Below are 26,119 nucleotides of genomic sequence, written 5' to 3' on the forward strand. Positions count from 1 at the left end.
GAAGAAATACCTAATGTAGATGATGGGTTGATTGGTGCAGCAAACCATCATGGCACATGTATACCTATGTAACAAACCTGCAGGTTCTGCACATGTATCTCAGAACTTAAAGTATATTTTTAAAAAAATTACTGAGCTAATAGGTTCAGGCTAGCAGGTTCAGGCTCTGGGGGCAGGAAACATGCATGTTGCTTATTTCTGCATTCATAATAGCCAGTACAGAAACCACGCAACACTGAATAGTGAAGGATGCTTGGGGTGTGATGTGTGGTCTCTGTCCTGAGGGAGCCCACAACCTACAGTAGTAGACAAAGACCACAAAACAGTGTCAGGGAAGATGCCTGTGGGGCACACGTTATTTGGACCCAACAGTCGATGCAACCCAATCAGGGAGATACACCATTTATACTTCTTGACAGAAGGCTAAAGTTGGTTCTCCTTACATTCCTTTTGCCTGTATGTGGTCAGGGACATTTTAACCTTAGGTTTCTGAACATCTAAACACTATGGGTCATACGCAGTGTTGCTGTTGACAAGAGTTCACAATCGTTAACCTCCTGGTGTCAGAACTCATTGCACTGACCAAAATCTTACAAAAGCAAAGTTTGGTCTCAGTCCTTTCCCTTGGACTCTCTGTGCAGGAAAGGTACATTTGAAGATCTTGTGATTTAAGGAAGAGAAGCAGGTTGTTTTGCTTAAAAGTCACTCAAGAATAAGAATCCAGTACTTCCTAGGGGGTGCAACGTGACACAATGTAACTGGATTTTCCTGAAGTTATTTGCCAGGTGTTTGAGAAGGAAGAGGTAGCTGGTCACAAGATATCCTAAGCTCCCCATTTTCTACCAAACAAGTACACCCAGTTCTGCATCTTTAACCCAGCTTCAACATGTGTGAGTTATAAAAATAAAGTCACTGCTATTGAGGAAATATTTATATGTGCTCCTTTAAAATCCTAGGTATTTAAGAATTCAGTACGTTTGCTTCTTCTAGAATATGACTGCTAATAGTCATAAGTTATTTTGGTTCTTCTGGTTCAAAAACCTTACAGACTAGTATCTAAAAGTTAAATCTAATCAGGCACCAATGATATTAAGAAATACAGCTCTTAATGAAGCATAGTAGGAAGTCTTTAACCTGGTTAAAAAAAAAAAAAAAAACCTTACCCACAACCCTTCGTTAGTCAGCATCAACAGTCCTGATGCCTGAAAGGGCTTTAAAAGTGGCAAAATCTTCAATGATGCATCTAAAACTAAGGCCTAAAACACAAACATCCCAAGAAACAGAACAAAGGACTTTCAATTAGGAACTGTGGGATTTTTCTCTTAGCTACAAGTGGGTTGTAATTGGCTTTACAGGATAAAAGATGAAATTATAACAGAACTGAAACCTCTATGGTAGAAGTGGGCAAGCCCACAGGCCAAATCTGGCCCATCACCTATTTTTATAAGGCGTGTGAGATAAGGATGTGATACGGTTTGGCTGTGTTTCCACCCAAATCTCATGTGAATTATAGCTCCCATAATTCCCATGTGTTGGGGGAGGGACCTGGTGGGAGATAATTGAATCACAGGGGCAGGTCTTTCCCATGCTGTTCTCATAATAGTGAATAAGTCTCATGAAATCTGATGGTTTCATAAAGGGGAGTTTCCCTGCACAAGTTCTCTTGTCTGCCACAGTGTGAGACGTGCCTTTCACCTTCCACCATGTTTGTGAGGCCTTCCCAGACACATGGAACTGAGTCCATTAAACCTCTTTCTTTTGTCAATTGTTCAGTCTTGGGCATGTCTTTATTAGCAGCATGAAAACGGACTAATATAGGATGGTTTTTACATTTCTAAACAGAAAATTATTTAAATAATATTTTGTGACTCTGAAAATTATAGGAACAAAGTTCAGTGTTAATCTATTGGAATACAGCCACCTCCATTTGTTTACTGATTGTCTATGACTGCTTTTACTTTACAATGAAAAGTTGAAACAGAGACCACATGACCTGCAAAGCCTACAATATTTACTATCTGGCCTTCACAGATTCAGTTTGTCAACTCCTTGTCTAGAGTTCACCTGGGACTGGCTTAAAGCATGACCTAATCAGAGATTCAGGGGTCTCCTCTTCCCTTAGAGGTACTCTCCTCCTCCAGTACTGGGCCAGCTGTGAAGCTAATGTCTCTCAGCTCCAAACCTATCTGTTGCAGATAATGTCACCAGAAAACTGATTAAAAATCCACATCTGACCAGGCGAAGTGGCTCAAACTGTAATCCCAGCACTTTGGGAAGCTGAGGTAGGCGGATGACTTTGAGACCAGCCTGGCCAATATGGCAAAACCCTATCTCTACAAAAAAATACAAAAATTAGCTGGGCATGGTGGTACACCCCTGTAATCCCAACTACTTGGGAGGCTGAGGTGGGAGGATCGACTGAACCCAAGAAATGGAGACTGAAGTGAGCCAAGATCACACGTCCCCACTCCAGCCTGGGCAACAGAGCCAGACACTGTCTCAAAACAAATAAAATATAAAACAAAGTCCAGGCATCCTGAAAAGCCAGGATAGCCCCTAAGGACAGAAGGAGAAGCAATTTTATCAGCCACCATTTCCAAAGTGGAGCTTGCTATGTTCTTTTGCACACAAACTATTTAATGTGGGAATAAAAGATGAATTTAATTAAATAGATGTACTTTACTTAGGAAGACCACAAATTCTCAATATTCTTTACAATTATAAAAATTAGTGACTTTTTTATTATCAATAAATTACTTCCTCTTTCTCCCTAAATCACCTCCATAAAACCAAATATTTTATTTATATATATTTTTTTTATTGCATTTTAGGTTCTGGGGTACATCATAAAATCAAATATTAAGCTGTTTGTGTTACATTTCCTGTGATGCCTTTTAAAAACATTTTGAGCCGGGCTCTGTGGCTCACGCCTATAATCACAGCACTCTGGGAGGCCAAGGTGGGTGGATTACCTGAGGGTCAGGAGTTCGAGACCAGCCTGACCAACATGGTGAAACCCCTTCTCTACCAAAAATACAAAAGTTAACCAGGTGTGGTGGCTTGTGCCTGTAATCTCAGCTACTTGGGAGACTAAGGCAGGAGAATTGCTTGAACCCAGGAGGCAGAGGTTACAGTAAGCCGAGATGATGCCATTGCACACTAGCCTAGGCAACAAGAGCAAAACTTCGTCTCAAAAAAATTTTTTGATTCAAACTGGGAACATCCTTTTGCCTCACAGTTTCTTTTTTAGAAATAGTGCTTCATCAAGGAGTATTTTTTTTCTCCTGTATGACAATAAAAGAACTATGTAACTTTGAGATATTTTTACTGAGGCTTAAAGTTTATTTAAAGACTATCTGAAGACTTCTACTTCCAGCACGGTGATGGACCAGAATCCCTAAAGGGCCTCTCTTTTCAAAATGCAGGATCCTTCATAAAACTAGTTTTTATGCTTAGAGAGTCGCAAAAAGAAATGCAGCAAATGCAGAAAGAAAAAGTTTCAAGGCTTCTCTTTTAACCAAAAATATTTTTAAATTAAAAAGTACTCAAAGAAGATATGCAGATGGCAGATATGCATATGAAAAGATGCCCACATCATATGTCATCAGAGAAATGCAAGTTAAAACAAGGGGATACCATTATATGTCTATTAGAATGACTGAAATCTGGAATATTGACACCACCACATGCTGGTGAGGATGTGGAGCAATGGGAATTCTCATTCATTGTTGGTGGGAATGCAAAATAGGACAACCACTTTGGAAGACAGTTTAGCAGTTTCTTACAAAGCTAAACATCCTCTTACCATACAATCTAGCAATTGTGCTCTTTGGTATCCACCTAGAGGAGCTGGAAACTTATGTCCACACAAAAACCTGGATATTTAATGTATAGCAACTTTATTCATAATTGCCAGAACCTGGAAGCACTCAAGACGTTCTTCAGTGGATGAATAGATAAATGAATTGTGATTCATCCAAGCAATGCAATAGCTTTCAAGCTTAAGCCATGAAAAGACGCAGAGGAAACGTAAATGTGTCTTACTAAGTAAAAGAAGTCAATCTGTAAAGCCTACATACTGTATGATTTCAATTATATAACATTCTGGAAAAGGTAAAACTATGGAGACAGTAAAAGGATCAGTGGCTGCCAGGGGCTAGCGGGAAGGGAGGGATGGAAAGGAAGAACGCAGAAATTTTAGAGCAGTGGAATTATTCTACGTAATACTACAAGGGCAGATACATGCCGGTATACATGTCTCCAAATCCATAGAACGTCAACACTGAGTGAATCTTTTTCTTTTTCTTTTTTGAGACGGAGTCTCACTCTGTCACCCAAGCTGGAGTGCAAGGGCGCAATCTTGGCTCACTGCAATCGCTGCCTCTCAGGCTCACGTGATTCTCATTCCTCAGCCTCCTGAGTAGCTGGGATTACAGGCGCCCGCCACCACGCCTGGCTTATTTTTTTGTTTTAGTAGAGATAGAGTTTCACTATGTTGCCCAGGGTGGTCTCCACCTTCTGAGCTCAGGCAATCTGCCCACCTCGGCCTCCCAAAGTGCTGGGATTACAGGTGTGAGCCACCATGCCCAGCCTAGTGAATTTTTTTTTTTTTTTTGATAGAGTCTCACTCTATCACCAGGCTGTAGTGCAGTGGCCAGATCTTGGGTCACTGCAACTTCCACCTCCAGGGTTCAAGCGGTTCTCCTGCCTCAGCCTCCTGAGTAGCTGAGATTGCAGGTGCGTGCCACCATACCCAGCGAATTTTTGTATTTTTAGTAGAGACGGGGTTTCACCATGTTGGTTAGGCTGGTCTCAAACTCCTGACCTCATGATCCGCCCACCTCAGCCTCCCAAAGTGCTGGGATTACAGGCATAAGCCACCATGCCCAGCCTACACCTAGTGAATCTTAATGTCAACCATGGACTTTGGGTGATAAGGATGTGTCAGTGTAGGTTCATTTATTATAAGAAATGTACCACCCTGGTGGGGAATGTGGGGGGTAGGGACTATGTATATATGAGGGCAAGGGCTGTGTAGGAAATCTCTGTACTTTCCTCTTAATTTTGCTGTGAACTTAAAACTGCTCTTTAGAAATAAAAGCTAGTTTTGTTTTTAAAGCCAAAACTTAGGAATTGAAAAGCCTATACAAAACAAGCCACAGGCCAGATGGGGCCGGCTGACCATGTTTTGTCAACCCCTGCTCTAACAGACCATATATTTCAGTACTTTGTTTTATATTATGTATGTGTCGACGCTTCCCTTTCTCACATAGAATGTGACTTCCTCAAGATCAGAGATCTTAGTCTGTTGTGCCTATTGCTTAAACCTGAGTGATAAAATGTGCCGAGCACATAGTAGGTGCTCAAACAGTATTTTTGATGAATGAACGTATAAAAAAGTGAGTCAAAAAAGGTTTTTTATTTAAACCCCCCCAATTTAGTGGCAAAGTGCTATAGTGAAGGCCACTAGTGCTCCACCCAGCTTCGTCTAAACCCCCTTCACCAGCCCCCAGCTTTTGAGTTTGCCAGTCCCTTGTCTGGAACCCACCTGGGCTCCAAAGGCTCACAGCTGCAGCCCTCCTCAGAGTCCTACCCTGGACCCAGACAAGAACTGAAATGCCTAAGAGGTTATAGTCACCCAGGAAGGCTCGTAGTCAATGACTAATGCAGGAATGTAAATGCTCAGCCCTTTTTCTAAGGGATAACAAACTTTGCAGTGCACTCTATGTCCCAGAATGCCCACAGAATCTTGTTGAGCATGGGGCTTCTCCTGAAATTGTGCCCTTAGTTGCTTTCTTCCTCCTTTTAATCCTCTCTCACCTATTCCCTTATGGGTTTCTCCTGGCAGCACTTCCTCAGTAAATCACTTGCCCAGGAACCTTCACCTCAGGATCTGATTCTGATGAATCTGATCTCAGACAACCTCAGGTGCTGGAGTTATCAGATATATAATACAAAACAATTGTGTATTAAATACACAAAGATATGAACACACAAAGATTTGAAAAACGGAACCACAATGAATAAGGAAATAATGAGAGACTATGAAAATGAACAGGTATGTCTGGGAAAATGGTAAACTGAATTTTTAAAATAAAAAATTAAATTATTGACATAACTCAGTAGATGGTTTAAACAGCAGATTTGACACAGCTAAAAAAAGAATTGATGAACTGGAAGAAAGATCTAAAGAATGTATCTAGAATATATTCCAAAAACACAAGGAGATGGAAAATATGATGGAGATGTTAAAAGACAGGAAGGCAAAATGAGGTGGTCCAATGCCCATGCAATCAGAATCCCTGCAGTGAAAAGAAATCCATTAAGTCTCACTCTTAGGTGTGTACCCTGTCGAAACTTTTGCATTTACTGGAAGATATATGCAAGAATATTAATGACAGTAATGTTTACAATAGCCCCAAGCTGGAAAAAGTTACAACATTCATCATAAGGACAAGAGATAAATAACTTATAGCAAATTCACACAACAGAATATGATATAGCAGTGAAAATAGACATACTACAGCTATAAGCAATAACCTGGATGTATTACAGAAATAGTCTTTTATATAGAGCACAAGAATAAGCAAAACTAAGCAGCATGTTGTTAGGGATACATATATATGATTAAAGGATTTTTTAGAGCAAGAAAATACCAAATATAAAATATGAGATATTTATTGCCTCTGGTGGGAAGGCAGGGGGATGAGATCCAAAAGGTGCATACAAGGTATTGATAATGTTCAAAATCTAGGTTGGGTGGTAGGGTCATGTCATTTGTTTTATTATTATTCTTCCTAAACTTACGTAAACAATCTATTTTATGTATATCAAATATTATATTAAAAGTAATACGGGGAGAGAAGTAGTCCTAAAAATTTTTTTTAATAATATTTGCAGGATCTCTATAAAGCAAATAGTATAGATGGATGCTGAAGATGCTTAACACATCTTTGAAGTCAGACAGACCAGGGCTGGAATCTTACGTCTTACTGTGTCTTTGAGGAAGTTACTGATCATTCATAGACCTAAGTTTTCTCATAAAATAATGTCAATAATATCACCTCATAGGGTTTATTATGAGAATTTAATAGAGTAAGATTACTAGGCCATAAGCTCCATGGCAGGAAAGACTGTGTCTACATTATTCACTACGTATCCCTAGTGAACAGAACATGGCTGGCAGGTAGTTGATACTGAAATGCCAAGTTCCCTTCCTTCCAAAACCACACAGTCTATGTGAGTGGTTTTGTGGTGATTGTTTTACTTTTAGTTTTTGTCTGGTTGGTTTTGTATTTTATTATTTTATTTATGTTGAGGCAAAGTCTCACTCTGCTGCCCAGGCTGGAGTGCAGTGCTGCAATCACAGCTCACCGCAGGCTGGAACTACTGGGCTCAAGCAATCCTTCTGCCTCAGCCTCCTGAGTAGCTAGGACTACAGATGAGCGCCAACACACTGCTAATTTTTTCTTTTTTTCTGTAGATGAACTGGAAGAAAGATCTAAAGAATGTACCCAGAATATATTCCAGAATACCCATAGAATCTTGTTGCCCATACTGGTCTTGAACTCCTGGCCTCAAGTGATCCTCCCACCTCAGCCTCCCAAAGTACTGGGATTATAGGTGTGAGCTACCACGCCTGGCCAAGGTTTTTGTTTTTTAGATTGACATTTTACCTTGGCGTTGACCATTTGTAACAATATGAAAGATGTAACTTAACTTCTCCATGTTCAGATTCTTAATCTGTAAAACCAACACTGGATTAGGGTATATAATTTCTTAATGCCTATAGTTCAACATCATATCCTACATATTAGTCTTTTCAAAATGTAGACAATAAAGGAAGCATATTTTTGTTGCACCAAAATGCAAATTCAAGTTATATATTCACAGACATCTTCCAAATAAGGATAATAACCAGCTAAACAGAAAGCAGGTCTGAGATGGTCAGAATCATGTTATGTGACAGCACCGCAGGGGGCCCGCACTGTGTGTCGAGGGTGCTCCACGCCAGTGCCTTTGCCTCTGGGCACACCGCAACGGCTTCTGTCCCCTGTCCTTGACCTCCCTCACTCTCAGCATTTCTTTGGTTCCTGTGACTATCATCCCTAAAACAGCCCTCCACATTCTTAGCACTCAGCATTTGGTAAGTTCATCCACTCTCACACCTTTAACTAGTACCGCCGTCACAGTTAACAACACCCACATAAATAGGACAGGTCTGTCCTCTCACATGAGTGCTAAACCTCTCACTAAAATTCAGGAGGTTTTCATTTGGGCCCTACCATTACTAGATCAATAGGTCAAAACAAGCTGCGGGACCTCTGTTTCTAAACTGTAATGCCCCTGCAACTCTGGCTGTTACATGCTGGAAGCGAGTTCCTCATGCCCAGATACAAGCAGGAAACCCCAGCCCTCCAGCCCTGGGCACACAGCTGGAGAAGCCTGCAAAGTCACTCGCGCTTGATGCAGATCCCCTCAGCCAGAAGGGTCCTTTCCTCCCCATGGGAGCCCTTCCCCAGTGTGAATTCACATTCCAGCCACTGTTGGCCTGGCCTTTACCAACTCAGAGGCATTGAAGTGGCCATCAGATGAAAAAGTGACATCATAGATATGTACAGCCTTGAGGATATGACAAACAAGCCCAACTGAGAGAGACAGACCCATTTCCATTCCTCCTAGAGCGCGCCAGCTGGCCCACCTGATGTTTTCCAGGGCGTTCCTTATCTGCTGTTGCTCAATGTCATAGAGTTTCACTTCGAAGCCTCCACTGGCAAACAGCATGGCCCAGCTTCTCCCAATGAGTCCACTAAAGGAAGATAAAAGAAAGCATTCGAGTGAATTTAATCATTGAATGGCTTTTCATTCCTAACCCAGAATGAGGGTTTTTTTTGATTACATAGTATCCTATTCTTAAAATAATAAATATCTTAAAAGTACACATTTTAGCCAGGCACAGAAAGATAAATATCTCATGTTTTCACTCATGTGAAACCTAAAAAACTTTATCTCATGGAAGAAGAGAATAGAATGATGGTTAACCAGGGCTGGATGGGAGTGGGAGAGGAGGAAGAAGGGTTGCTGAATGGGTGCAAACACACAGTTAAAAGAAAAAGTAAGTTCTAGAGTTTGATAGCACTGTGGGGTAACTAGAGTCAACAGCAACGCGTTGTATATTTCAAAACAGCTAGAAGATTTGAAATGTTCCCATCACTAAGAAATGATAAATGTTAAAGGTGATGGGTGTGCTAAATACCCTGACTTGATCATTACACGTTCTATGCATGTAACAAAATATCACAGGTACCCCATAAGTATGTAGGACTATTGTGTGTCAATTTTTTTAAAGTACACGTTTTGATAATATTATTTATTTTAAATGTGTCTTTTTTTTTTTTTTTTTTTTTGAGATGGAGTCTTGCTCCGTCACCTAGGCTGGAGTGCAGCGGTGTGATCTTGGCTCACTGTAACCTCTGTGCCTCCCAGGTTCAAGCAATTCTCCTGCCTCAGCCTCCCGAGTAGCTGGGATTACAGGCATGCACCACCATGCCTGGCTAATTTTTGTATTTTTAGGAGAGAAGGGGTTTCACCATATTGGTCAGGCTGATCTTGAACTCCTGACTTTGTGATCTGCCCACCTCGACCTCCCAAAGTGCTGGGATTACAGGCGTGAGTCACTGTGCCCAGCCAATTTATTTTAAATGTTAACTGTTTCCACCCAAGAGCTCCTGAGCCCTCAACTCTGGTGCTGGCATTCATATTCCACATGGAGCCCCATAGCATCTCAGGTATTTATCACAGACTCACACGCTGAAACAAAATATTACAGTCAGGAGGTAGCAGGGTACCATGGAGACACAAGACCCCTTGGGTGAACTTCCACTTGACCATGTCTTAGGCAAGTCACTTCATTGACTTAAAAGAACAAAAAAGAGCATCTACCCTGTCCTCCCCAATAATTACTGCCACTGCCACCCACATCTGAGCATGGATTGGGTGCCAGGCACCATTAAACATACCACAGGTCTTACATCTGTTAAGCTTTACAACAACCCTACAAGGTAGGTGCTGTTAGTATTTCCATTTTATATGTAGGGAAACTGAGGCATGGAGGAATTAAGCCCACATGGGCTATAAATGATAAACTGAGGCATGGAGGAATTAAGTCCATAAGGGGATAAGTGATGGATCTGTGAGATGAAGCCAGGCAATCTGACTCCTGAGTCCTTCCTCTTAACCACTACACTCTAGTGGCTGTTTCAGACTTACTGGAAAATGAAAAGACAAAAAAAGTCATAAAGAGTTCACATGGGGATGATCAGAGTGAAAAGCAAATGTACAGAACACATCTAGAGTCCAAATCCTGGTTTCTACAGCATTCTCCAATCATAGGAAGCAGGACTCCTTGGAGAAATGGCTAATTTGAAGACAGACCCAGAAAATATTCTAGATGAGCCTGGGTCAGTTTGTAGCACCAAAAAGAAAAACAGTGTTAAGAAAACAATCCATCGATGGGGCATGTCACAGGGACAAGGGCCCACTATGGGAGCTCCCAAGGCCAAAGCTGGAACTTGAGCCACAGAATTAATACAGTAATACTGGATTATAGCATGAAGTATAGCACAACTCAATGTTTGAATAAATAAATGAAGAAGAAGCCAAATCTTCCTTACAGAAAAATACCAAATACTTTGTGTAGGTATTCCCCCTTAGGGAGGTAGAGCATCACCCACACTTCAGTGTGGGCTGTGCAGAGTAACCTCCTTCCACAAAGCACAGTATGAAAAAGGGGAAAGTTAGAGTCACCACGCAGTGGAGAAACCTGACAAACACTACCTCAGCCAGGTGTTCAAGGTCAACATCAACAATGGTAACTCACATTGAGATTATGCACTCTCGATATAAGACAAAGTGAAAACGATGCTTTACCCGCTGTGGTCTTCATTCCCGAAACCCATCGCACCAGTCTCATTGTGACAAGAACATCAGACAAATCCTAACAGAGGGACATTCCACAAACTACATGACCTGTGCTCCTCAAAACTGTTAAGGTCATCAAAAACAAGGAAAGTCTGAGTAACTGTCACAGTCTGGATGAGTCAAAAGAGAAATGACTATTGCAATTTGGTATCCTGGATGGGATCCTGGGACATAAATAAGACATTAGGTAAAATCTAAGGAAATCTGAATATTTTATTCATAAAATAAAATATGAATGCTGTTAAATAATGTGTTGGTCATTGATACCCAATATTCTTAATATTAATTATTAACAAGCAATGTTAATAACTAATAATGTATTGGTTTGTTAATTGTTAAAAATGCATCCTACTAAGGTAAGATGCTAATAATAGGGGAAACTTGGTAAGGTGATATATGAAAACTCTCTATACTATCTTCACAATTTTTCTGTAAATGTAAAATTTGTCCAAAAAAAAGTCTTTTTTAAAATGAAAGCATGTAAAAGCAGTTCCACTCCTAGGTATGTACCCAACGGAAATTAAAACATGTCCACAAAAAAACCTTGTACACCAATGATTATAGCAGCGTTATTGATAACAGCTAAATGGAACAGATAAAATGTGGCATATCCATAGAGCTATTCAGCCACAATAAAGAATGAAATGCTGATACATGCTACATGGATGAATGTTGACATCTGCTAAGTGGAAGAAGCCAGTCACAAAGGTTCACGTACTGTATGATTCCATTTATGAAATGTCCGGAATAGACATATCCATAGAGACAGGAAGTAGATTTGTGGTTGCCCAGGGCTGCGGGAGGAAGGAGTGAAAAGTGATAGCTAGTGCGTCCAAGGTTTGGGATGATGAGCCAAATTGTTTGTAGCAATGGATGCACAACCTTATGAATATACTAAAATCACTGAATTGTACACTTTAAATGGGTGAATTACAGCTCAGTTATTAAAAATAAATGGGCCGGGTGCGGTGGCTCACGCCTGTAATCCCAGCACCAGTGGGTGGATCACGAGGTCAAGAGATCGAGACCATCCTGGTCAACATGGTGAAACCCCGTCTCTACTAAAAATACAAAAAAATTAGCTGGGCACGGTGGCGCGTACATGTAATCCCAGCTACTCAGGAGGCTGAGGCAGGAGAATTGCCTGAACCCAGGAGGCGGAGGTTGCGGTGAGCCGAGATCGCGCCATTGCACTCCAGCCTGGGTAACAAGAGCGAAACTCCGTCTCAATAAATAAATAAATAAATAAATAAATAAATGTTTGTGCCTGGGTGCAGTGGCTCACTCCTGTAATCCCAGCACTTTGGGAGGCCGAGGCGGCAGATCACCTGAGGTTGGGAGTTTGAGACCAGTCTGACCAACATGGAGAAACCCTGTCTCCCCTAAAAATACAAAATTAGCCAGGCGTAGTGACGCGCCCCTATAATCCCAGCTACTCGGTAGGCTGAGGCAGGAGAATCGCTTGAACCCAGCAGGCAGAGGTTGCAGTGAGCCGAGATCGCGCTATTGCACTCCCGCCTGGGCAACAAGAGCAAAACCCCATCTCAAAAAAATAATAAAATAAAATAAAAAAACCTTGGTGAACATACTTTGACAACCAACTCCTGCCATAAAAATGCAAAGCAATAATACTTAAATTTTCATAAGAGTGGATGGAGTCAGTAAATAATAATTAATAATAATAATTAAATTTAGTTGATTAGAAGGGAGAAGGGGAAATAAATGTCACATTTGGCATAATGTAGGGGGTTGCCTTAAGGTGTGAATGCAAAGAACAGCTATCTATATTCAGAGTCTTCAGTTTTTAAGAATGAACACTAAATCAGCCTTAAAAAGGAAAGACACATGCCACAACACAGAAGAAACTTGAGGACATTTTGCTAAATGAAATAAGCCAGTCACAAAATGATGAACACCCTATGATTCCACTTACATGAGGTATGCATAGAGACATAAAGATAGAAGGGTGGATGCCAGGGCTGGAGCTGGGGGAAATAAATGGGCAGCCGTTGTTCAGTGGGCATAGAGTTTCTGTTCTGCAAGATGAAAAAGTTCTGGAGATTGGCTGCATGACAATAGAAACATACTTAACACTACTGAACAACTATACACTTAAGAACTGTTAAAATGGCAAATTGGGCCGGCTGCAGTGGTTCACGTCTGCAATCCCAGCACTTTGGAAGGCTGAAGCAGGTGGATCACCTGAGGTCAGGAGTTCAAGACCAGCCTGGCCAACATGGTGAAACCCCATCTCTACTAAAAATACAAAAATTAGCCAGGCGTGGTGGTATGTGCCTGTAGTCCCAGCTACTCGGGAGGCTAAGGCAGGAGAATTGCTTGAACCAGGGGGCAGAGCTGAGATCCCACCACTTCACTCCAGCCACTTTCTTCTATGAAGAGCGAGCAAAACTTCATCTCAAAAAAAAAAAAAAAAGACAAATTGCATGTTATGTGATTTTACTGTGGCTAAATGTAGTTTAAACTTAAAAAAAAAAAATGCATGCTAACTTACCCTGCAAAAGAATGATTCTGAGTTGGGACAAGGCTTACCTACCCAACCAGAAGGTAACTGGCCTAGAGAAAATACATATTCTTAACATTCCAATCTCAGTTTCCCTGGCCCCTCTTAACGCCTCTGCACTTGGCTTTGTTCTCCTGGGGACTGGATATCAAAAGGTAATCTTGAACAGGCTTGGCTCACGCCTGTAATCCCAGCACTTTGGGAGGCTGAGGCAGGAGGATAATTGGAACCCAGAAGTTCGAGAAGAGCCTGGGCAACATAGGGAAACCACGTCTCTATAAAAAATAAAATAAGGCTGGGCGCGGTGGCTCAAGCCTGTAATCCCAGCACTTTGGGAGGCCGAGGCGGGTGGATCACGAAGTCAAGAGATCGAGACCATCCTGGTCAACATGGTGAAACCCCGTCTCTACTAATACAAAAAATTAGCTGGGCATGGTGGCGCGTGCCTGTAATCCCAGCTACTCAGGCAGGAGAATTGCCTGAACCCAGGAGGCGGAGGTTGCGGTGAGCCGAGATTGCGCCATTGCACTCCAGCCTGGGTAATGAGCGAAACTCCGTCTCAAAAAAAATAAAATAAAATAGAATAAAATTAGCTGGGTGTAGTGGCACATGCCTGTGGTCTCAGCTACTCAGGAGGCTAAGGCAGGAGGATCACTTGAGCCCAGGAGTTCAAGGATGCAGTATGCAGGGAATTACAATCGCGCCACTACAATCCAGCCTCAGACAGAGCAAGACCTTGTCTAAAAGAGAAGGTAATCTTTCTCTAACTAAAGTCAATTTTCTCAAGACAGTCTTTACCCTGGGACAAAACCCTGGAAAAAATTCTACCTCTGGCACCGACCTTGTATGTGCGTGCAAGCCTGGGACTGGATGGAGAGACAGGAGCACATGACGAATGCAGCACAAGCCAAGTGGGCCTTATTCATAATGCGTGGGCCCAGCATTTCAGATTGTACATTGTTTTTGGATTCTGAAACTCTTGTGTCCAGGCACCGGTGGCTCACATCTGTAATCCCAGCTACTCAGGAGGCTAAGGCAGGAAAACTGCTTGAACCTGGGAGGCAGAGGTTTCAGTGAGCCAAGATAGTGCCATTGTACTCCAGCCTGGGCAACAAGAGTGAAACTCCATCTCAAAAACAAACAAAAAAAAAACAGTAAATTTTGCATAGTGAAGTTTAAAATAAAAAGCAATGCTAGTGAGCAGTACGAATTTGTTTAACAGGGTAAACTCTATGCACCAGGAACTAGCGCTCACCTTCATGTTCCTGGCATGTTGTAGAGGCTCAATAAATGTGAAAAAGCCATCATTATCAAGTGACAAATATGAGATCATGGTCAGCAGGTCTTGCCTTGGAGTTAGTCTGAAGGCAACAATGACTCACTGAGGAAATACATAAAGGGCACCTAGCACGTGCAGGCACTGCCCAGTTCCTGATCCCAAGGAGCTCACAGTAGGTAGGCAGACAACAAACTAAATAAGCCAAAGCACTAGGGAGAAAGAAAGCAGGGCATTAGGGACTGGAAGGCAGAGAAATGTTAAAAGTGCCACCAGGGACTGTCTCACTGGGAAGGTGACATTTTCGCAACGGAGGTAAGGGGCCAAGCCATGAGCGTGTATCTCTGCGACAAGTGTTCCTTGCAGAGTCGGTTTGCCAAGCTGGCCCAGATCAACAAGGCTGGTGCTTTGCTGGAGGGGTGGTGGGGGGAGAGGTAGGAAGGGATAATAAGGTCAAAGGGAATGAGAGAGAGGTGAGCCCATTTCATGGCACCTCAGAAGCAATGGAGGGATTTTGGGTTTTACTGAGTGAGATAGGTGGCTAATAGAAGGTTTTAGACAAAAGATATCATCTGACTTCTGTTTTTCAAGGGCCATTCTAGTTGCCTTACTAAGAATATACTGCAGAAGGACAAAGATGGAAGTTAGGAGACCAGGTGGGTGTCAGGAGGCTGGTGACCGATGTGATGGGAGGCAGGACCAGGACGGAGGCAAAGGGGTTGCTGGAAAGTGGTCAGCTGAGAAATGAATATGCAATATTTTCACAGTACAGCCAAGAAGAATGGCTGATGAGTTACATGTGGGTGTGAGAAAAAGAAAAAATGGAAGACGGGGCCAAGTTTCTTTTGGACAAGGAAGGGCGGAGATGTCATTAACTCTGCTGGGAAAGACTAGCAAGGGAGCAGATGATAGGAGGGAAGATCAGTTCAAAACAGGATGTTTTCAGTGAGAAATAGTAACGGGTGGGTCTAGCAAATCATTGGCTGTAAGTATCCAGGTTCAGATCCAAGGGCTGGTCTGGGATATTAATTTGGGATTTACTGTATAGACATGGTATTTAAAAAGTGTATGATGAGCTGGGCGCAGTGGCTCATGCCTATAATCCCAGCAGTTTGGGAGGCCGAGGCAAGTGGATCACAAGATCAGGAGTTCGAGACCAGCCTGGCCAATATGGTGAAACCCCATCTGTACTAAAAATACAAAAATTAGCCAGGAATGATGGCTGGCACCTGTAGTCCCAGCTACTCAGGAGGCTGAGGCAGGAGAATCGTTTGAACCCAGGAGACGGAGGTTGCAGTGAGCCGAGATCACGTCACTGCAGTCCAGCCTGGTGACAGTCAGACTCTGTCTCAAAAAAAAAAAAAAAAAGGTATGTGACTTGGTGAGATCTCTAAGAAAGTGAATGTCAATAAAGAAGTCCAGGATTGAGCCTTGGGACACTCCAACTTTAATGGGGAAGAATATGGGGACAAAAGAAAGTGCCAGCGAGGTGGGGGGATATGGTCAGGAAAGTGAAGGGAGCTGCCATCTGCATCAAATGCTGCTGATGAAGAAAGACTTGAACTGAGGACTGACCATTGGGCTTTGCAAGATGAATGGGGGTGGGGACCACGACAAGAGCAGATTTGTGGGCTTGGTGAAAGACTGCCTGGGGTAGGTTTAAGAGAAAATGAACCTTTAGACCTAACTACTAGTTTCAGGAAATGAAGGGAAGGTGGCACATGATAAATGACACTACAGGGGCTGGGTGCAGTGGCTCATGCCTGTAATCCCAGCACTTTAGGAGGCTGAGGTAGGTGGATGGCTTGCACCCAGGAGTTCAAGACCAGCTTGGGCAATATAGCAAGACCCTGTGTATAATGGGAAGGGAAGGGGAGAGGAGGGGAAGGGAGGGGGAGGGGAGGGGAGGGGGAGTGAAGGGAGGGGAGGGGGAGTGAGGGGTGGGGAAGGGAGAGGAGTTCAGCAAAATCTAGAATATGGAAAATTTTATAGGGCAAATGACTCACATTCTTCAATAGATAAACAGCAAGAAAATTTTTACAAAACCAGAGAGGGATGGAGAATCTATAGATTGAAAGAGTTAAGAAATCTTATTGATTAAATATAACATGTGGGCCTTATTTAGACCCTAAATAAATCAAACCAAGTATTTAAAAAATGAATCAGGGAACTCTTGAATATGGAAGAGATATTTAAAGATATTACATGAAGATATTAAGGAATTGTGTCAATGTTTTACACATGATATGCTATTATGTGGTTATATATTTTTTAAAACAGTCCATATCTTTTAGATTCTCTACATGCTGACATAGTTACAGATGAAATGACTCAATGCCTGGCATTTGTTTCAGAACAGTCCAGAGAACGGAGAGTAACTGAAACTAGATTAGCCATGTGTTAATAATTGTTGAAGTTGAGGGGTGGGGGAAGGCGCCATAGGGTTCATTGTACTGTTCTCTCAACTTTAACACAGTTTGAAATGTTTCCATAGTACAAAGTTAAGAGAGAGATTATGCATAGGAAGAAAGAAAGTGGAGACAATATGGATAATTTTATTAAGTTCTGAGGAGCAATGTGGGAATTACCAGAGGGAAAAATGGGGTCAAGACAGGGTGCTTTTCTGTTTGCAGGGAACAACTGTGTGTTTGCTCACTGCAGCGTCTGAACCCTCAAGAGGGGAAGCGATCACGCTAGAGGGAGCATGGCCCTTCAGTCTGGGGCTAACGCACCTGCTTCCATGCCTTGGGTCTTACCCTAATGCTGTTGTTGCTCAAGGAAAGGCAGCCCCCATAATCAAACAGGCAGCAAATCCTTGGAACCACAGTATCTGACCTGAGGGAGGATAACCATCAGCAGGGATTCTGTCATCAGTATCAGGTGGTTGGACTGGGCCTCACTTCCCTTTCAATCTTGAGATTGCCCCCTTCATTGCAGAGGCCCAACTGCCAAGGCTGACTCCAGGGGAACAGCTGGTGTCCTTTCCCCACCCCTCCATGCCCACACACTCAGTCACTGATGACTGGACATGGATTGGACACCTGACACGAAGAAGCCAATCAGCTGGCTGAAGAGCACCCTATGACATCTGCAGGCTGGGATGCACGGAGCTGAGGCCATTGGGTTTCCTCTCCTGAAAATTGGACCTAAAATATAGAAACTAAAAGTCGGTAACAGGCACTATACTGAAAGAGTGTAACCTTAGGGTTGGCAGTGATGTGCAAGACAAAGTCACAAGGGAGAAAAGAAGAGTGAGCAAGTCCAAGGAGAGGGAATCTACACAGCAAAGGAAGCTGCAGGCAGCACAGGGACCAGAATGCCCAGGCCCAGAGCTGGGAAGTTCCCTGCCTTGGTTTCCTTCAGGTTTCTGCTTCAGGTTTCCCTCAGTATTGTTTCCAACACTACTTTACATCAGGCCCAAGAATAATAAACTTCCTGTCCTGAGAGCATGTGACATCTTATTGGCCTTCCTTTGAACTACTCTATACCTGGAGACCATAAAATGGGAGCCAGCGATAGAGGTAATTCAATGCCCTTCCCACTCTGACTATTGTGGTATGTCTGAAAGCTTCTGAATTCATGAATATTAATGGATACTACAAAAGGCAAATGCAGATGAACATTATTCTATTATACAGCAGCAAAGCAGCATGGGAGAAAAGTGATACACTTGCTTCAATTCTAATTTTATCATTAATGTCACTTAATTTTGCATAAATTCACTTTAGATACATTTGAAAGGATCTTTCCAGCTACAGTTACTTATTTACTGGGTAGAAACTGAAGTAAGACTGTTCCTACACTCATGATCTAAGTTTACTATGGAAATTTTGCCAGAAAGAGCTATTATGTAACTCCTACGAAGGGGACATTTAGTGTCTAAGCTGACTCAAAAGGCAAGGGAGGCATCCTAGGGTATGCTGTGTATATGTGCAAAAATTAGCAAGAAAATACCTAGAATACACTTCAAAGAAAATTCATGCCTCAGAAAGTTTCTTATAAAAAATGCGCAAGCTGGATATAGTGGCTCAGGCCTATAATCTCAGCACTTTGGGAGGCCAGGGTGGGCGGATCACTTGAGGCCAGGAGTTCGAGACTGGCCTACACAGAGAAACCCTGTCTCTACTAAAAATACAAAAATTAGCCAGGCACAGCGGCACATGCCTGTAGTCCCAAGCTACTTGGGAGGCTGAGGCAGGGGAATTCTTGAACCCAGAAGGTGGAGGTTGTGGTGAGCTGAGATGGTGCCACTGCACTTCAGCCTGGGTGACAGAGGGAGACCCTGTCTCAAAGGAAATAAAATGTACAATCACCCCAAACAAAATTTTGGAATTAAAAAAAAAAGAAGGAGACTCTAGTTTATAGGATGCCTTTCTTTCTTGCCTTTCTAGTTTATGGGATGTTTTTCTTGATATAAAAAAATGTCCTATCAAGCCCTTCACACCGCACATCAGTTAAAAAATAAGGAGTCTCTGTTACAAATGCTCAAATATTTGTCTACTGGGGCCAGGCATGGTGGATATACAAATGGTGACAATACAGTTTCTACCCTTAGGGAAAAGTCCAGAGGCAGAACTTTTCCTGGAGGAGACAGTCCTTGAGCTTGATACTGAAGGAGTGTGCCCCCGAAAAGCAGGACAGGAGAAAGGGCATGTCCTGCACCAGGAACATTTTGTGTCCCTATTCTAAACAAGCTCAAGGCCTATAATTCAGATTGTAGGCCTTGAGCTTGTTTAGAATAGGGACAGAACTCATATTTTAGCAATTTAGAAACACAGTGTTTTGTAGAGGTAAGGCTAACAAAATGGAAGCCTGAGAACACTACTCCAATGCAAATTTATCTTCATGATACCCATTTCTACTCCTACCTTTTTTTTCTTTCTTTCCTTCCTTTTTTTTTTTTTGAGACGTCACTCTGTCCCCAGGCTGGAGTGCAGTGGCACCATCTCAGCTGACTGCAACCTCTGCCTCCTGAGTTCAAGCAATTCTCCCGCCTCAGCCTCCCGAGTAGCTGGGATGACAGGCATGCGCCACCATGCCCAGCTAACCTTTGTGTATTTAGTAGAGAGGAGGTTTCGCCATGTTGTCCAGGCTGGCCTCAAACCCCTGACCTCCGTTGATCCGCCCTCCTATGCCTCCTATTTGTTAAGTGGGTGTTCCTTGGAATCACCTATGGGGCCAGGAAAGAAATTGAAGGAAGAGAAAGAAGGGTGGTAAGGAGGAAGGGAAGAAACCAGCACTGCCCCAGAGGCAGAGCTGGGTGTGTGCTAAGGTGCTGAGGGTAGGGGAAAGACAGGACTTTCACACCAGAAAACAAAGAAACAAGCAGAGGCCCCAGGGGATTATGTGGTCCTTAAAGTTAGTCAACCTTTCTCTAATTCCTTATCACCATCCCCTAATTCCTTATCACCATCCCTCAAGGAATCAGAGGAGATGTCAACTGCATCTCCTCCTCAGTAGACTGAGCCACCCACAGCGAGATAGCTCTACAATCAACTAAAAATTAACTTCACATTTATTAAGTGCATGCATAACACTATTCCAAGGCATGATGGAGCTATACAAGGCCAGGAAAGGTGGCTCACACCTGTAATCTCAACACTTTGGGAGGCCTAGGCGCTTGAACCCAGGAGTTTGAAACCAGCCAGGGCAAGATGGTGAGACCCCATCTCTATCTATAATTTTTAAAAATCAGCCGTGCGTGGTGGCACCCACCCGTAGTCCCAGCTACTTGGGAGGCTGAGGTGGGAGGATGGCTTGAGCCCAGGAGGTTGAGTTCCGCCATGATGGTGCCACTGCACTCTTGTCTGGGCTACAGAGTGAGACCCTGTCCTATTAAAATGTGTGTGCGTGTGTGTGTGTGTGTGTGTGTGTAGAAAACTGTATGTATGCATACATTCTGATAACTATTAATAAAATGCAAGACAGAGGTAACTACCACAACCGGTACAAAGTGCACTTTTTAATATGCCTTCACTATTCAATCACGGGCACCCATGGGCCAGAAAGAACAAAGGCACAGTTAACTCCACTGCTCTGGAGAAAAGAAAGCTGACAACAAGCAATCTGATGCCGTCCTTCAATGGGAAAGAAACACCCTGACATTGGAAGTGGTCTCCATACTGGGTTGTACACTGATGGAGGGAGGAGGGGAGGGAAGGCCAGCACCTCAACAGCAGTCACTAAAAAGGTGCTTTTAACTATCAGTAGCAAGTATTAACATGTTTATAGATTGCTGCTAACAGCTAGCCAAAGAAAGGTACACATAAATGCCGCCCCCCTTTTTTATTTTTGAGACAGAGTTTCGCTCTTATTACCCAGGCTGGAATGCAATGGCGCGATCTCAGCTCACCGCAACCTCTGCCTCCTGGGTTCAGGCAATTCTCCTGCCTCAGCCTCCTGAGAAGCTGGGATTACAGGCACGCGCCACCATGCCCAGCTAATTTTTTTTTTATTTTTAGTAGAGACGGGTTTTCACCATGTTGACCAGGATGGTCTCGGTCTCTTGACCTCGTGATCCACCCGCCTCGGCCTCCCAAAGTGCTCGGATTACAGGCGTGAGCCACCGCGCCCGGCCCCTGCCCCTTTTTAAAATATAAAAATAGCAAGGATTGGAAACATGGTGGTGGGGGGAGCCTGGGGAGAGCACACACCAGAAATCAATTTGGGCAGAATTTAGGTTGTTAAATGGACACATTCACTAAACTCTCTAAGCTCCATCGCCCCCGACTCTGCAAACACCGCCTCGCCCAGGAATTAGGACTCCCTGTACGTTCGCCTAACACCTGCGGCGGCCTCCGGTGACATCGTCGCCACAAGGACTGCGCCGGCACCCGCCCTGCTGGGCTAGTCCAGTCTCTGTCACTAAACGCCTGTGACCTTGGGTAAACCGCTTAGTCTCAGTATTCTCATTCGTAAAATGGGGGTGAGAACACAGTTGTCGCAGAATCGCAGCCGGAATTCGTTTGGTTCAACACGGTGCCTGACGTCTGTATGAACCTGCGGGCAGGCGCGGCGACATTCAACAGTCAGGGAACCGCGGGCCCCGCGGCCTGCGCGGTCAGCCTCAGAACCTCCTGCAACGCCGGCTCCCGCGAAGCAGACCCAACTCCGCAGGGTGCCTCCACCTGCCGAGCCCTCCCCGAGCCCGCCAGCACCGTGGGGGCAGCAGGGCGCAGGGCCTCGGGGGGCCAGAGGCCGGAGCGGTGACAGCGACCCGGCGCCCATCCCGAGGGCCCCAAGCGCGGGCACCGCGTCCCCGGCGTCTCCCCGGGCTCCAGGGACAGCAGCGCGGCTCGGAGCCCTTTACCTGCCAACGATCACCACGCAGCCGGCCGCGAAGGACGCCATGACCGGGTCAGGGACGCCGCGCCGCGGGTGCTGGAACCAGGCGCAGGCAGAGCTCCGAGCTCGGGGCTCCGGAGAGGGCGGGTCCCGCGCCCATTGGCTGCGCGCGCGGGCGGGGAGGGCGCGGAGGGCCGCTGGGCCCCGCGGGGTGCGCGCCGCGAGCCCGAGACACCCCGCGCCACCCCTTGGGGGCAGGGGCAGGACCAGCGCGGGGGCCGGTGGGGGAAAGCGGGAAGACCACGCGCTTCTGAGTCGGCATGCACCGTGAAGTCCGTGTCTATAGGAGGGGACGCGGCCAGGCTGGCACGGGGCTGGAGCGCTAAAGCACCCCAGAGAAACGGTCAGAGAATGTCCCCTTTGCTGTTTCGTCTCTGAAAGACGCTGGCCGTCAGGTGCGAACTGGGCGCAGGGACTCTGCGACAGCAGTGAAAGAGAACAGATGCGTTCATCTGCGCCACGGAAGGACACCTCTAACTCCTCCACTGCGTGCTCCGCACTTGGCTTGTGTATCAGAAAAAGGAAATGCTCGTATGCCCTGACTCCTGGCCTTCTTGGAGCCCAGAACAGACCAAGAGGAAGGGGCATCACACATTGCCTGACAGTGGTGTGCGTCCACACGCACAAGCTGAAGGGGAAATGGCGCAGGAGAGAGTACTCAGGTGGGAACCGCAGGCAACAGCGATGATAAATGGAGCTCTTCCTTTATTTGTTTCCCCTGAGTCAGGAACATGGAAAGAGAAATCCCAGGGGAGGAGTAAGGTTTTTAAAGAACAGTTTCACAAATCATCACTAAATATTTGTAAAGTATTCAACCTCAAGAGAAATGGAAAGTAACACGAGGAAGGTAAGTCGTCCCTCACTCATCAGATTGGCTAAGTCACAAGGATTGATTTATTCCCATATCTGTAATGGAGCGTTTCCAACATGAAACTCATACACAGTAGAAGGCAGGCTTAATCGTGAAGGACTTTTTGGAGGGAATGTAACAGTTTATTGTTGAGAGGTTTCCTCTCCTTCCCCTTCCCCACAGAGGCCGCCCGTCCGGAGCCACTCTGGGCCCTCCTTCCTCCTGTTCACACTGGCCGCGCGCGACTCCCTGCCCGCCCCCTTCACGCAGGCCACTTCTAGCCTCCCAACCTCCGGCGTTCCGTTCCACTAGAGGCCCCTGGCCCCCTGCCCTCTCCTCCACCGTTCTCCCCCGACCGCCCCACTTCCCGTAAGCCGCTAACACCGTCCCCTCAACACCCTCCGCCCGCCGCCGCCACTCCCGTGCCTGGGAGGACTAGGCTCTCTGCTCTCGGCCCCGCAGCTCTCCACCCCTACCCAGCTTCCCGACGCTGCCCGAGCCTCTAGCTTCCCGCCCCGCGCTTCCGGCCCCGCCCATCCCCGCGCGGAGGACTGTGGGAGCAGCTTCCTTGGATTCCGCGCTTGTCAACAGCTCGGCGTCGCGCTTTGGCCAACCACCACGTAGTCACTGGGCCTGACTAACTGTCACCCGCTTCCCTCAAGGTGAGGTAGGAGAAGGGCGCGGAGGCCTAGCGCCTCAGGGCCCCTGGCAGCTGTGCCCCTGCGGCGTCTGGGCGCCAAGCCCCGCCGAGGGCCCCTTCGCCCATCTCCCGCCCACCTCGGCCGGCTCCTGGGCGGTCTGAGGCGGGGCCCGGAATGGACTCAGCTTGCCTCTGCTTTTCTCCCACTTGGGGCTGAGTGCATCCTTCAGGCGCCCGAGGCGTCTGCTCCGAAATGCGGCCGTCGATGTCTCCAGCCCAGGCTTTCCTTGTTCCTCTGAACTGGGACGGGCGTCGCTGACCGCTTGGCGGTGGCTGTCCCAAGTCCCAGTCACGCCTGACGGGGAAACTTCAAACCCAGTTAGAACATTGTCCTAGCTCTGGAATCACAGCAGAGACGGGTGCACATCGCTTTTTAATATTTGTGTTAGATAAAGCACTTGAAATTGCCTGATTAGCTGGGCGCGGTGGCTCACGCCTGTAATCCCAGCGCTTTGGGAGGCCGAGGCGGGCGGATCACGAGGTCAGGAGGTCGAGACCAGCCTGGCCAACATAATGAAACCTCAGTCCTACTAAAAATACAAAAATTAGCTGGATGTGGTGGCAAGAGCCTGTAATCCCAGCTACTTGAGAGACTGAGGCAGGAAAATCGCTTGAACCCGGGAGGCGGAGGTTGCAGTAAGCTGAGACTACACCATTGCACTCCAGCCTAGGTAACAGAGTGAGACTGCGTCTTAAAAAAAAAAAAGAAAGAAAGAAAAGAAAAAAAAAGAAATTGCCTGATAAAAGTTGAATCAGAAGGGAAGATAAAAGTACACAACAGAATGCAAAAAGCGTGTGCTTAGCCTCACAAAGATGGAAACATCCCCAAAACGTGAAGTACTGTTGTCCCAAGATTCTAAGCCTAAAACTGCACTTTTATTAGTCCAGTTTTCCGGTTGCGACCTTATTTTTTCCTTGAGAAACTGCAGTAGGCATCTAAGAAGTAGACCAAGGGCGTCCAGTGGTTTGGCTTCTCTGGGCTACATCGGAAGAAGAATTGTCTTGGGTCATACATAAAATACACAACACTAAGATAGCTGGTGAGCTTTAAAAAAATCCCAAAAAAACTCATACTGCTTTCGGAAAGTTTACGAATTTGTGTTGGGCCGTATTCAAAGCCATCCTGTGCCATGTGCTGGCCTCAGTTGGACTAGCTTGAAGAAGTCAATAGAAGAGTATTAACAAACATAACTTTCACTTTAAAAAAGGGTTTTACTAGCATTTAGTTTATATTAAATATAGATGATATCATCCCCAGATTATTTCAACATGGGAGGTTTGTTACATGTATAAGCTGCTTTGGAAATAGCCTGGAGAATCCAGAAACCCTGGGTTTTATAGCAACAGTTGTTCTGCCACCATAGCTATTAGCCATGCTTGATTTCCTTTACCTTTCCCGGCCTCACTTTCCACATGTTTTAACATTTGTATGTTCCACAAGATGTCTATTCAACTAAGGTCTCTTTCAGGTCAAACCTTTTAAAAATCTGGTTACAACCTAGCAGAAAGGATTTCTCATTCTAAAAGTTGCTGCTTTCTATAACTTATGTGTCAACTAAACTGACTTAAATAGGGTTCATAATCCAAAAGTTATTCAAAATAGTGGTTCTCAAAGTGTGGTCCCCAGACCAGCAGCCTCAGCATCACTTGGGTTTGAGAACCACTGGTTTAGTGTTACCTGAAGTAAAGCTTTTAATTAAAAACTATTTAATATATTTTTTTACCAGTGACTTTTAATACCTTTTGAAGCTATTTTGGAATGACCATTTCTATCTGAGTGACATTTGCCCTCATAGTAGTTAATTTTCATCTTAAAAAAGTAATGAGAAATTAACTCAGAATGGATCGATGACCTAAATATAAGAGCTAAAACTGTAAAACGATTAGAAAAAAAACATAGGTATAAATATTCTTGACCTTGGATTAGGCCGGGTGTAGTGGTGCTCACCTGTAATCCCAGCTACTCGGGAGGCTGAGGCAGGAGAATCTCTTAAACCCAGGAGGCAGAAGTTGCAGTGAGCCGAGACCAGGTCATTGCACTCTAGCCAGGGTGAAAGAGTGAGACTCTGTCTCAAAAAAAAAAAAAAAAAGAGGCAACTCTTTCTTAGATATGATAGCAAAAGTACATGCAATCAAAGAAAAAATAAATTATATATCATCAAAGTTTAAAACTTTTGTGCTTCAGAGGATAGTACAAAGAATGTAAAATGATGAGGCACAGAATGAGAGAAAATATTTGTAAATTATTTATAATATTTAGTATCCAGAATATATACAGGATCCTTGTAATTTGTATGATAACTAAATTTTTAAGAATGGGCAAAAGATCTGAACAGACATTTCTCCAAAGAGACATAGAAATGGATAATAAGTAGATCAAAAGATGCTCAACATCTTTAGTCATCAGGGGAATGCAAATCAATACTACAATGAGATACCATTTCATAC

At 44.6% G+C, this 26,119-nt stretch overlaps 2 protein-coding genes across 9 annotated transcripts in view; one reads left to right on the forward strand and one right to left on the reverse strand.

The window, feature by feature from the left end:
- Positions 1 to 22,189, reverse strand: part of CRYL1 (crystallin lambda 1) — a 129,833-nt gene extending 107,644 nt beyond the window's left edge. Inside the window, exons 1-2 of the mRNA XM_012442123.2 lie at positions 22,087 to 22,189; positions 8,702 to 8,809 (exon numbers count right to left, since the gene is read on the reverse strand). Coding sequence (XP_012297546.1) covers positions 8,702 to 8,809; positions 22,087 to 22,127 — 149 coding nt within the window. The 5' untranslated portion in view covers positions 22,128 to 22,189. The remainder of the gene's footprint in view (positions 1 to 8,701; positions 8,810 to 22,086) is intronic.
- Positions 22,190 to 22,372: 183 nt separating this feature from the next.
- Positions 22,373 to 26,119, forward strand: part of IFT88 (intraflagellar transport 88) — a 138,231-nt gene continuing 134,484 nt past the window's right edge. For 4 of the 8 annotated variants that reach the window (XR_010341631.1, XM_064373525.1, XM_064373530.1 and 1 more), the window contains exon 1: positions 22,376 to 22,968. Coding sequence is in view for 5 of the 8 variants with exons in the window: in XM_064373525.1 (XP_064229595.1) it covers positions 22,948 to 22,968 (21 nt within the window). In the remaining 3 variants the exon portion in view is untranslated. Of the gene's footprint in view, positions 22,969 to 23,535; positions 23,634 to 24,048; positions 24,343 to 26,119 lie in introns of those variants that run through there. The other 4 variants (XM_064373531.1, XM_064373529.1, XM_064373526.1 and 1 more) reach the window with 4 other exon arrangements.

The sequence above is a fragment of the Aotus nancymaae genome, unplaced genomic scaffold (genome assembly GCF_030222135.1).
Source record: "Aotus nancymaae isolate 86718 unplaced genomic scaffold, 86718_ANA_hifiasm-v0.15.2.pri h1tg000009l, whole genome shotgun sequence".
NCBI lineage: Eukaryota > Metazoa > Chordata > Mammalia > Primates > Aotidae > Aotus > Aotus nancymaae.